Source organism: Acipenser ruthenus, chromosome 3, assembly GCF_902713425.1.
Source record: "Acipenser ruthenus chromosome 3, fAciRut3.2 maternal haplotype, whole genome shotgun sequence".
Classification (NCBI taxonomy): Eukaryota; Metazoa; Chordata; class Actinopteri; order Acipenseriformes; family Acipenseridae; genus Acipenser; species Acipenser ruthenus.
Window position 1 is genome coordinate 42,698,223 of NC_081191.1, and position 13,680 is coordinate 42,711,902.

The 13,680-nt window shown below is 42.8% G+C and overlaps 1 protein-coding gene across 3 annotated transcripts in view; it reads left to right on the forward strand.

Moving 5' to 3' along the window:
- invs (inversin) overlaps positions 1 to 13,680 on the forward strand; it is a 117,799-nt gene that overhangs the window by 91,497 nt on the left and 12,622 nt on the right. For 2 of the 3 annotated variants that reach the window (XM_033993188.3, XM_033993189.3), the window contains exons 11-15: positions 3,976 to 4,131; positions 4,682 to 4,911; positions 8,969 to 9,075; positions 9,525 to 9,734; positions 13,435 to 13,658. In XM_033993188.3, the coding sequence (XP_033849079.3) occupies positions 3,976 to 4,131; positions 4,682 to 4,911; positions 8,969 to 9,075; positions 9,525 to 9,734; positions 13,435 to 13,658 (927 nt within the window). The remainder of the gene's footprint in view (positions 1 to 3,975; positions 4,132 to 4,681; positions 4,912 to 8,968; positions 9,076 to 9,524; positions 9,735 to 13,434; positions 13,659 to 13,680) is intronic. The other variant, XM_059012950.1, reaches the window with a different exon arrangement.

Genomic DNA, 13,680 nt, shown 5'->3' on the forward strand with positions numbered 1-13,680 from the left:
CTGTGTCTTAAATTCAAGTGCAGTGATGTGTGTATTAAAATCCCAACAAAAGACGTGACTGCCCGAGTACACAAATAGGAATGTGACTGACTTGCCGAGAAAAAATGAACAGAAATGTTACTACCCAATCTCGAATCATCCATGACATACAGGCAGTCATTTTCTTTATCAGAAATGGCTTGCGAATGGCGACAAACATCTGACACCAACTGGACGAATGTGCCGCGCACCTCTGCCCCTCTTAAAGCCGAGTTTGGTCAGGTGCATTGTGGACTCTAGTCTCTTAACAAGCGCTTGTAGGCCAGTGTATGTAAAGAACAATACATCAGCAGCCAGTCTTTGCATGAAAAAAACCTTGGTGGTTTTTTCATAATGAACTGGAATGGCATTCAGTCAGTACACAAATGCAATATAATACAAAAATACAACTGGGATAAAATGATAGACTTGTCTGCTCCTTAATGTTAGATAATAGTTTATGGATTTTCTAAATGTTTATAACTAGTAAACTAAACCTGATTTTACTGTGGAGAACTTTTTAGGATTGGTACGGTTATGCAATAATGCACTGACATTTCAGAGGAGTGTTACTTGTTTTGGTGATATAATACTAATAAGTCAAATTCCTAACTGTGTTAAACTACATTTTTCTCCTGCCATCTAATACTTAAGTATTAATAAACAGCTTATAAGAGAGAAAGTCAAGTAGACAAATATTTTGGCTAAAGCCACACCACGGGTTTGACTGGTGTTACTATTTATTGTGCCTGGTTAAACGGTGCACTGCGGTGCCAAAGGGCATTATGAGTATTGATGGCTTGAGAAACAGATGCTCTACACTGTGTGGTGCCAAGCCTATGAACCCTTTCATTATTACATGTGCCAGTTTAACTGGGCACTGTAGGTGATGGAGGTTTATTGACTGTAAAGGGATTGGCAACAGCACCAGGTTAAAGTGACATTGTGACCCTCAATTTGTGTTACTATGTTGAAGGGGCATTGCATTGGAAAGCTGCCGAATTACAGACTACACTATAAGCTGTACTACGGTCAAGAAAGGTTTGAAGGTCATTTTGTTTTTTCAGCTGGTTCTATGCGGTTATTAACAGGGCTGCTTATCAAAAGTGCACGTGCGCTTTGTGGCTGTGTTGCAGGCTGAGGCCCCTTGAAGTGAGACACTGCATCTCAATGTGCCCCGGGACCTGATGATGGTCTTGTGTTTGCACCCAAGCCACAGCTACAGTCTGTCACAGTGTCAAGCCTCCTGGGGCCCTCTAGTCTTTTACATTGCTTTCAATATGCTTTATTACTCTTTTCAATGCTCTTACTATGGTAAACTTTACAGATGCAAAAGTATCAACACATTCAACACGTTACACTAAATAACTCACAAACTGGGCTTCAAATAAAATCAGGAAGTTAAAATTGGTTGACTATCTTCGTTGAGAGTATTCACTATAGGGATGTGCAAGAAACCTGAATACTCTGGTTCAATCTCTTCCCCTTTTTTTAAGCTATAGGGATATATGTGAGGCCCCTGTTACAATTTCACATGTTTTGAAAAAGTGATGAAACTTGGTTAGGACATTCTTTAGGACTAGTCAGTCAGGTTATCAGAATCTCGGGATATCAGGTCTTTCTTTAGATACGCAGCTACTGTTTTTCACTGTTATTTATGACTAGAAAACCACTTATTCAATTGTGATAAAACTTGGTTACTTGGCATTCTTTTGCAAAAAACATTGCGAGTATTAGAATATGGGAACATTTGTAGGAATCTGTCAGTCCATTTGTCAAATCTACATTTTTGCACATACTGTATGGTGAATGTAGGTAATAGTTTTATGCTGTAGCTCTAAGTTTTGTATTCCTGCTATGGCTGGGAATGTACAGTATGTTAATATCATACTTACTATATTTTTGTTGTTGTTTGACTTGGCATGCAGTGCCACCTGGTGTCTCTGTGTTATAAAATCCAGCACAGATCTTAAAATGAACAAGTCGTGGACACCCCTTGTCTCCTAGCAACATTTTTTAAGTTTGAAAATACGTTGGCGATTAAAAAAAAAAGCACATTTTAGACCTACATAGCTAATGGAAGTACAAAATGGCTAAGATTTATGGAATTATTTGTCTGCTGCAACAAAACAAACAAGTGGAACCAGCCCCTCCCCAGAACACCGGGAACGCTGAAAGTGCTTTCCATTGTGCTGCTCGACTGGGGAAGTGAAATTCCTGCTCCCTGGTATCCATAACAAGTGGCGGGGTTGCAAAGGCAGGGTTTTGTGTGCTGCCGTCACTTGGCCGAGCGTGACGGTAACCGAGGGAGCCCCTGAGACAAAGCCTCATTGTGCCTGCCATTTCTGGAGGAATTGTTTGGTCACTGTGACTGTCCCAGTAAATTTCAGATTACAAGAAAACCTATGTACTTGGAGTGGGAAAACAAGGTGCCGTGTCAGAAAGACTAATAGACAGCGTTTTGAGGTATGGGGGGGTGGAGGCAGGGAGAGCAAAGTGCAGTCACTGCTAACAGTGCACCTCCTTTCTCTCTCAGAGCATTGTTACACTCACTGTGCATATAGGGTGAGTGTAACATAAACATACACATAGAGTAGGGTCACAACATGCCAGGCAGCCAGCCAGCTTGAATTAAAACTACATTGTCTTTACTCTCGCCCAAGGGGTGATGTAATGCGTAGTGTTAGGTAAGGCAGGGGAAGCAGCAGCAACTAAGCACATTTTGATCCCCTGTTGGTGGGAAGAGAATGAAGTGGTCTTAATCATTGTGTGTGTGTTTGGATATCCGTTTGGGTAAAGATGCAAACAAGATTCTGGTTGCCTAGAAAATCAGTTTGATTAATTAGCTATGCTATGCATCCCAATTGCAGGTAGCTTCTACAAAAGATAGAATGCCTATGAAATTCATATCATATACCCCTCTGTTTTAAAAAATGTAAAACCTTAAAAAAGCTAATTGGCATGGGTATGGAATATAAGTTATCTTAAATAAATCCAGTACACCCTCGTTATAACGAACCTTCGTCTATAACGAACCTGGCCTCTGGACCCCAAATAAAGCAAAACAAAAACAAAAAAAGATCATATAAACTCACACTGTCAACTTCCCGGTCTGTACGCACAGGATGCCACCTCCGCAGTGAAGTCAACTCTTGTTTAATAAAAAGCGTGCGCTGTGTAACTGTGTATCTGAAACGAAAATAATTTCATGTTGCAACAAAGCTGTAAGCTATATTGATCCTTTGAAAAAAGCAGTAACGCAGGCATATCTCTGTCGTGAATATAGGTAGTCAAAAAGCACTTTTTGGTTTGTTCTGCAACCATGCGGCAAAGCAAAATTGATTAAAACAACAACAAAACTTGAGGATCTGATTAACTTTTCATGTCGGGTTGATTTGGAATAAAAGCTCAGTTTGGGATTCTTGCATGTTGGATTGAGATTTGGTGCACTTTGAAACGGTTCATGACAGATTGATTTTGAGTAAAAGTTCAGCTTCAATTCGGGATTTTTGCTTTTGTACTGCGTTTTAATTCTTTAACGAATAGGATAAAGCAAAGGCAGAATACTGCGTACATGAGATGAACAGGTACATGTAATTCTACTTGTATTCACAATCTCATCTCATTTAATTACTCCAACAGTTTATCATTCATTTTGAATGTCCTTTCGTATAACGAACCCTCGATATTACAAACAAAAGGCTAGTTCTGAGAGCGAGATGAATAAGTGGGACCTCCCATGTTTTAAGGAGTAGCGCATGCCGTTTTCACAACACCTTTTATTTTATAGTTTTTGTAGTGTGTTTATTTTGCATTTTGTCACTATAGATATGAATGAAAAACTGCACATTATATAGAGAAAATGTTCTGTGCAAAGGATGCTATTTTAATTTTGTCAGAACTAATTTTGTGGGCTTCATATGTCATGAACCGCATGCCTCCCTTTGCCCCCTGCAGCGCTGCATGCGGCTGCTCTCTCGGGTCACATGAGCACAGTGAGTCTGCTGCTGGAGCACGGAGCACAGGTAGACTCCATGGATGTGATGAAGCACACGCCGCTGTTCCGCGCCTGCGAGATGGGACACAGGGACGTCATCCAGACACTCATCAAGGGTACACACTCAGTGATTTAACCTCTAGCTTCCTGTCTCCCAATACATCAGTTCAAACCACATGATTAAACTGTCTCCCAGTGCCAAGGCTGTAACCACTAGACCACACTGCCTCCCAGTGTCAAGACTAACCACTAGACCACACTCTCTCCTAGTCCCTCAGCTCTAACCACTGAACCACACTGCATCCCAGTCCCTCAGCTCCAACCTCTAGACCACACTGCCTCCCAGTCCCTCAGCTTTAACCACTAGACCACACTCTCTCCTAGTCACTCAGCTCTAATACCTAAATCACACTGCCTCCCAGCCCCTCATCTCTAACCTCTAGACCACACTGCCTCCCTGTTCCTCATCTCTAAGCACTAAACCACACTGCTTCCCAGTCCCCCAGCTCTAACCTCTAGACCACACTGCCTCCCAGTCCTTCAACTCTAACCTCTAGACCACACTGCCTTCCAGCCCCTCAACTCTGCTCACTAGACTACAGTTTCTCATTGTATGTATTGTATCTGGAGGTCTCTGCAAGCCTGCACCTCTCTTTACCATTGCAGGTAAGGCCAGAGTGGACCTGGTAGACCAGGACGGACACTCTCCTCTGCACTGGGCTGCGCTGGGAGGGAACGCAGACGTGTGCCAGACACTGATTGAGAATGGCATCAATCCCAACATGCAGGACCTGGCAGGCAGGACACCCTTGCAGTGCGCTGCATACGGGGGGTACATCAACTGCATGGCCGTGCTCATGGAGAACAAGGCAGACCCCAACATCCAGGATAAAGAGGTGTGCTTTCTCAGATAGAGAGGATACACAATGCTTCTAAGTGGGTAACGTGAAAAAATCAGTGAGTGAGAGGGAGACCTAAACACTGAGTTACCTACAAAGAACCATTGTGTCATTGACTTTATGTTTGTTTATTCTGCCGTGCACAAGATGACATTTTTGTATATTAAGGTGTGCTGGGATGTTCTGAAATCTGCTGTTTTTGATTGACAAAGAGTGGATTTTTAATAGCTCTAACAGAATAGGCAAGGGAATGTGCAATATGGTGTAAACTAGGGGGAGCTTCACACCGGTTATTGTTTTAGAATGCTTCATTTGCAGTAACAACCATAGTAACAATATATTAAGCAGGTAAATGAAATAAACTTCAGTATACAGTGCCTATAGTAAGTATTCACCCCCCTTGGACGTTTTCAGTTTGTTGTGTTACAACCTGAAATCTTGATGCATTTAAATGGTTTTTTTTTTCCTTTGATTTACATAACCTACTCAACACTTTGAAGAGGCAAGATAACTTTTATTGTAAAACAACAGTTAATGAAAAATGCAAAATAAAAAAACTGAAATGTCTTGGTTATATAAGTATTCACCCCCCTGAGTCAATACTTGGTAGAACCACCTTTGGCAGCAATTACAGCTGTGAGTCTTTTGGGGTAAGTCTCTACCAGGTTTGCACATCTGGATCGTGCAATATTCACCCATTCTTCTTGGCAAAATTGTTCAAGCTCTGTCAAGTTGGATGGGGTTCGTTGGTGGACAGCAATCTTCAAGTCTTGCCACAGATTCTCAATCGGATTCAAGTCCGGACTTTGACTGGGCCACTCTAGGACATTCACTTTCTTGTTTTTAAGCCACTCCAGTGTAGCTTGGGGTCATTGTCCTGCTGAAAGATGAATCTCCGTCCCAGTCTTAGGTCTTTATGAAACAGGTTTTCCTCAAGGATTTGTCTGTATTTAGCTCCATCCATTTTGCCGTCTACCCTGACAAGCTTCCCAGTCCCTGCTGATGAAAAGCATCCCCATAGCATGATGCTGCCACCACCATGCTTCACAGTAGGGATGGTGTTACCTGGGTGATGTGCTGTGTTGGGTTTGCGCCAGACAACGTTTTTCATTTAGGCCAAATAGTTCAATTTTTGTTTCATCGGACCACAGAATCTTTTGCCACATCTTTTCAGAGTCTCCCACATGCCTTTTTGCAAATTCCAAGCGGGATTTTACATGGGCTTTTTTCAGAAATGGTTTCCTCCTTGCCACTCTTCCATACAGGCCAGATTTGTGGAGTTCCTGAGCTATTGTTGACACATGGACAGTTTCTTCCATCTCAGCCATGGAATGCTGTAGGTCTTTCAGAGTTGTCAATGGCCTCTTGCTGGCTTCTCTGACCAATGCCCTTCATACCCGGCTGCTCAGTTTGGTAGGACGGCCTGCTCTAAGCAGATTCTGGGTGGTGCCGTATACCTTCCACTTCTTAATGATCGACTTGACTGTGCTCCAAGGGATATTCAATGTCTTTGAATTCTTTTTATACACCTCCCCTGATCTGTGCCTTTCCACAACTTTATCCCGGAGTTGATTTGAAAGCTCCTTGGTCTTCATGGTAGTATCTTTGCTTTGAATGCACTACCCAACTGTAGGATGTTACAAAGACAGATGTGTTTAATCTGAAATCATGTGAACCACTTTTATTGAACACAGATGGACTCCATTTAACTTATTGTGTGAATTCTGAAGGCAATTGGTTGCACCTGAGCTTATTTAGGAGTGTAATAGCACAGGGGGTGAATACTTATCTAATGAAGACTTTTTAAGGGTTTTTATTTTTAATTGATTTGTTTTTTCATTTGTGTTTACACATTTGGATTTAGATTATTTTTTTTTAAATCAATAAGAAACTAAAACTGTAAATTAGAAAACGTTTCATAGAAGAAAGCTCAAATAAATAACATCTTAGTAAAAATCATTTGACTCAGTCTTTTTCAGCTGTAAGGCCACCCCATAAGCCACATTGTTTTGGTCCCTTTTTGGCCTTAATAAAGTTTACTGTATTCTGAAAATGTATTTTGATGTCTTGACATCCTGCCTGCTGAAGCACACAGTAAATCTCAGGGTCAGGTCACAGCTTGTAGGTTTGATTGTTAAATTCAGTGCAGAGGGTCTGGACCGAGGGACACAGATAGAAAGGGAGAAAGAGCACATTCACGGCACAAGTTAAGAGTCACTCCTTCAATCCAGGGTTAATAAATGTACAGAATGGTCAGCCAGTGTGGGTCACAGAGGCTAAAACCCTGGGAAGCCATTTGAGAAGCACTTCACCTCCTTGGGGGAAAAGGATGACCGTGCAGCTAAAAAGGAGCAAGCCTGGAAGGACCACAACAAGCTTCTTTGTTGTGTGGTCTGTTTTATACTGGTTGCAATACAAATACAGACTTCATTTATGGAAGGTTAAAAAAGAAAAGCCATTGTTTCAGTTTCATTATTGGAGCTGGTCCCAGATATGCAGATTTTTTCCAACTTTCCATAAAGACTCTCAAACCAAAACTACTACCTCTCTGTACAATAATAAAAAATAAATAAAAAAAACAGCAGGCAAACAGAGACCTCAATTTACTAAGAATATGTCAGTCCTTGCCAGCTTGTCTACCATGAAATCTGTTGCTTCTGAGTATCATAGAGGAAGGAGATTTGCAGGTTGACAGTGTATTAATGTATTTTATTTGCAGTGGGTCACTGACTGATGAAGAGCTAATGCCTTGAAAGTCATGCTGAGCAGATCCTGGACTGAGCCTAATAGGACCCCCTGCTGCACAGCTTGACAGATGGGCTTGTTTCTGAAATGATGCATGAATCCTGTATTCACATTTAGCATGACATCAGGCAGGACACACACACACACATGAGCATGATTTGTGTCAGTTGCTTTGTAGTACTATGCTTTACAGTGGCAGTGCTTGATTTTATGAATTGGTCTTCAATCTATGTAGAGAATCTCTCTCTCTCTCTCTATCTTTCTGCTCCATGTTGGTCCGCAGCTATTAGTCTCGCCCTTCCCTTAAATGTATTTCCATAAAGATCCCACTCAACACACACTAAAAGACAAGCTGAGCGAATCAGCAGGGGGTTAGGGTAGGAGAATTGATTATTTTTCCTTTTCTCAAAATTAAATGTGCCCAAGTATTTTATCCCCGATTTTCTGCCTATTGCTCAGGAAAACTGAAGGTTCAGTGGGCATCCTCCAATCCCACCCACACCCGCTTCCTCTTTTACACCTTGGAACTCGAGCGAGCTACTGACCTGTGGAGGACAAAGGCAAACCCTGCAGGTGTCCGCTTTTGAGCTCACTGGGTGCCTGGCCAGCAGTGTTCACTGTAGCATGATGAGGAGAAACAGTCCCTGCTCGTTTTGCCTCCCTAACCCCCAGGAGCGCCAGAGCTAATGCAAAGCTCCCTTCGGAATCCCTAGCAAAGACTGGCTACTTCGCACAGCCAGGACGCGAACCTGCGCTGTATTACTCACCCTGCACACCATGTGGCTGTGCTTTTACCAGGTGAGCCACTTGAGGGACTCCGAGGAAAATGAATTTTGAATCCTTAGTTGCTACATCTTTAAAGTTCATAGCTCATAAATCTTCTCTGTTGTGACCTTCTGTCATTAGCTATGTAGGTCTCGTGTTAACTTCTGAAAAGAACACATGTATTTTCAATGTTTGCGTATCTTACTTTCCAATAGTCTTGCACTTCCTAGGTCATTTTACCAGGAGAGTGAAATTAACAGAATCTCTTCAAAGGCTCCTTTCTTATCATTAACCAACCAACTAGCTGCTTTCCCGTAATACCGGACCTGCTTAGACCCTGAAGAAGTGAAACAGTCAAAGGTCTAGGATGCCAAAAATCTTTTTTTTTTTTTTTTTAAGCTAGCCTTGCAGCTTGCAGGAGTTGGTCGTGCAATGCAGCCACCTAGAAAAATTCAGACAGTCATGACTACAGAGACTAAAAATCACACTCGGTGATAGTCGCACAAAGTATGAACCAGCCTTAAAAGTCCTGTTCTGTCTGCAGGGGAGGACAGCTCTGCACTGGTCCTGTAATAATGGCTACTTGGATGCCGTCAAGCTGCTTCTGGGATACAGCGCCTTCCCCAATCAGATGGAGAACAACGAGGAGAGGTTTGTGCGAAGTTCAGTACCTTCCCTCACTGGATTCAGCTCCTGTCATTGGGTCTTGTTTTATATTATTATTATACTATGCAATGTTATTTTTTCAATATACAGGGTGTTCCCAAAGCATCATCGTCATAATTGTTAGTATTGGTTGTGTCAATTTATTTCAGGTGTGAAGTGTTTTTAAGCAAATAACAAATTCAGATAATTGACGTCTGGTGCAGATAGTTAACGGGGGTGTGGCCACCCGATTTAACAGAGAGCAGCTTAATGGGCAGAATGTCTGATATTGCCTGTGATGCCTGACTTATGGAACACCCTGTAGATTGTTAGTTTGCTTTTCAAATGTATGGCAATTAAAAGGGCAGGGATAGGAGCTCAAGAATAAGTCAGTAAGTCGATGCCGATGCCAGAGCTGCAGTTCGATTATTGTTATAACCCTGCCCTGCTTGCAGATACACCCCTCTGGATTATGCCCTGCTAGGGGAGCACCACGAGGTGATCCACTTCATGCTGGAGCACGGCGCCCTGTCCATTGCAGCCATCCAGGACATCGCTGCCTCCAAGATACAGGCCGTGTACAAGGGCTACAAGGTGCGCAAGGCCTTCCAGGAACGCAAGAATCTGCTCATGAAGCACGAGCAGCTGCGCAAGGACGCCGCCAAGTAAGAGCCTAACACCCAGGAAAGAGACCCTCATCGGAGCTGAGGATTCAAAATCTTCAAAAAATCATTTTTTAAGTTTTATTTTTTTATGCTACAAAACTAGAAATGAACAACTTTTGAACAAATAAGAGCTCTTCAATTAAATTCCGGAGTTGTTTGTTACTAGTCATGTTACTTCAAAGGGTTTTTTTTTCCTAATAGATGAAATAATGGTGTTAATAATACTGGAGAGAATGGCTTTGTGAAAAATGTATGTTAATTAGACTTTGTGTTGTTTAAGTCGTGTTTCTCAAAGCCCGCTTTAGCAGGCAGATGCTTGACTTGCTATTTACCAAGTGAGACTGAATATCATATCTCACCATGTGTCTTGGTGGTTAAAGGCACTTCTCTTATGTCCTCGCACCCAGACACGCTGTACGACGTGCTATTATTTACCTAACATGTTCAGTTAGGACAAGCAGAAGATCCAGCACAGACAGAGGTTTTGTATGTTGTAAGACCCACTATAGGTCAATTGAAGTACAGTACACAGCAAGTCATCAGTAATCAACATTCTCATTAACCCTGGGATGGGAGGGAGGGGTCTGCTGCAGTGTGAATGGACAGCATGAATGAGGTGTCTTCATCGTGGCATGCCTGTGTCACTGCAGAGCATCCGTGAGTATGGCAGGACAGGGCAGTGAACAGCCTCCTCACTCTTGTTACAAAATGCAATGAGGACTAGCTGCAAATCTGTGGCCAACCAAAAAATAACCAGCTATTGTGAGAAACAACCAAACCCTTGTTTTCTCAAAGAAACCAGTGCAAAATAGCCCAGTTACAGTAGTGCCAGTCTCTAAACCAGCTGTGAACACTGATTCTTAAGTAAATCTTACTATGGGTAAGCTAGTTGGTATGTTACTGTACTTCAACAAAAACCTGATGAAAATAATTTCTTGTGTCCATTAGCAATGTTTATTATTATTTTTCAGAACCCTAAACTGTTCATTTCCACCCCAGGTGAATGGGTTGCTGTATCGCTGAACTGTATGTCTAGAGGGAGTGCTGGCTGTGCACTGTGTACATTCTTTTCCCTGCGTGTGTGTTTGTGTGTGTTTGTATGTGTTAAGCTCAAAGACAAGTCAATCAGTTAAAAGCACAGGAGCTCAGGCTGCAGAATCCATACCCTCTATGAGCCGAACAGTCACAATCTGTTTGTATTGTGTCAATATAGTTTTATTTGAAACGATTTGCTCTTATCAAAACCAGAGGGAATGCAGGAACTCGGCCCCCAGCACTGGATCAATTGGCGTCTGCTCAGACACACAGTTTTGATCAATCTGCTCCGCGATGGAGGGGAAATCAGATGGCACTGACAGATGAAGTTAAGGCTTTCTCCTGACAAACAGCAGCGAGCTGACACCAGCTGACATTGACATGAATCATGGGAACTGATGATGACACACTATATAAGTAACCTGTCATTGGCCACTCTCCCAGCTAATGCGCTGACAATTGCAGCCGGGCGCACCGCCGCATTGAGTGCTAATTCAGCAACGTTAAAGAATGCTGCATGATATGACATTTACCACCTGTCAGGGTGGCTGAGATGGATCAGAGGTTTGAGTGCTGCAGGGGTTCCACACTCTGATGTGGGAGCAGTTATATGCTGTACAGGGGAGCAATTACCCATTTATACAGTTGGGTTTTTCCTGGAGCAATCTAGGTAAAGTACCTTGCTCAAGGGTACAGCAGCAGTGTCCCCCACCTGGGTTTGAACCCACGACCCTCCGGTCAAGAGTCCAGAGCCCTAACCACTACTCCACACTGCTGCTGCATGCAATAGCTGACATCATTCAAGATTACAAGGTGCGTTGCAGGATATTGTAACATCCGGTTCACAAACCATATAAACTAACCGAGTGCACTTGCAAGCTGCGTTATGAATACAAACTAACTCAGTCCTGAAAAAAAATGGACCAAAAAAACTAACTTTAGCTTGCATCCAAACTCGATCCCTTTTGTTCGCAGATAACTGTGAACAAACAAGCAAACTGATACATTGTTTCAAACTGGGTGTGCTCTGTTTCTGTTCACCAAAGCTCCCATTTCTAATTCTCAACTTTAAACCCAATTTATTCATAGTCTAATAACCATTTGTCGGACCCCACAGTAGATATTTATCCTTTCGTCATGCAGTGTATCGCGATGCAGAGAGCCTCAACTGCTCAGTGCTCAGATCTGCTGGTTTTTAGAGTTCCTTAGAGAGCTGTGTCTGTTTGGTAACATGTTTGTGTTGTTTATAGATTCCTTTGAAGTCCATTGAGATGCTGAGATGTGTGAATGTGGTGTTTGATTGCTGTATCATGCGTTTTAAGGCTGCACCTGGTCAGGACATGAGGGACTATGGACTGAAGTTGTTATTATTATTATTATTAATAATAATAATAATAATAATAATAATAATAATAATAATAATAATAAACCATTTTAAATACTTTCATAAACGAACGCCACCCAGTCTGAAAATATTTGTGATCTGTGAGGTTTTTACAGGAAGTGGCACTTCTATTTTAATCTTTTTTATTTTTTCTAAAATGTAGTCATCGGCAATTTATTTTTTTTAACCCGGTTTTCTCACCAATTTGAAATGCCCAAGTATTATTATTTGATCCCGGTTCACCGCTGCAACCCCCCTGACCACTCAGGAAACAGAGGCTGGAACACTCATCCTCCGAAATGTGCTCCTGCCAATCCGTCATTTTTCGCACTGCGGATCCACAGCAAGGCCATCAGACCTATAGTGCCGGAGGACAACACAGATCTGAATGGTTCCACTGTAGAACCGCAGGAGCCCTATCGACCACAGGGGTCGCTGGTGCGCGTTGAACCGTGGATTCCCCTACCGACCTAAGCCCTCCCTACCCAGGTGGCGCTCGGCCAACTGTGCGCCGCCCCCTAGGAACCCCCGGTCACGGTCGGCAGTGACATAGCTTGGATTCGAACCTGCGATCTCCAGGTTATAATGCGCATCCTGCACTCCAAGCAGAGCACCTTTACTGGATGCGCCAATTGGGAGCCCCATTTGAATCATTTTTATTATTTATTTATTAGAAGTTTCTTCAGGATTAGTCCACTGAGATGCAGGCACCTCTTTTAAGTGGACATCCTAACGGCAGCAACAACATAACACATTACAGCAAAGAAACAGATCAAATATAAATGAAGAAGACGAGGTACAGTACAGAACAGGGAGAATAGGGCTGGTGAGTCAGTGTAAACTCTGCCTTGAAGGCCCTAGTGATTAGATGTGGAACATTCAGTGGCTAGTGATAGATGTGTCTCAAATAACTGGTAATTACAGGTCAAGGTTTTACCTAGATATGGATGTTGTGGGCAAACAGTATGGCAATAAAAATTCTGTATGAGTCAAAAGTAAGATTATTACAATCAATTCAGGGAGAGTGGTGGCCACCTGAACAATACATACAGTCCTGCACCGTCTGAGATGAAGGCACTGTCTGCCCGTTCTACTGAGTTCAGACTTGTTGATAATGGTCTCCAAACCCTGTATCAGGGATTAATGTAAGGATTAGCTGAGACTGTGTGGTACACATGAAATCTATGTGTATATTTCAATGTTTGATATGTAGATGGCATTGTAGTGCATCTTAAAATGAGCAGTAAGAAGGTCACTGGATGCTTGTTTGTTCATTAACAGGAAACGAGAGGAAGAGAACAAGCGCAAGGAGGCTGAGCTGCAGAGGGGGAAGCTGAAGCGTGCGGACAGGAAGCCGAGGATACTGCAGCTGTCAGAAAATGAGAGGGCCAGAGCAGCTGCTGGGCAGAGCACTCACCCCCTCAGCAAGAAACCATCACCGGCAAAACCAGAGCCAGGCCCGCCCCGCGCTGCACAGAAGCAGGGTGAGACCCAGAGGAGCAGAGGTACAGTATGAGCTGGGCATTG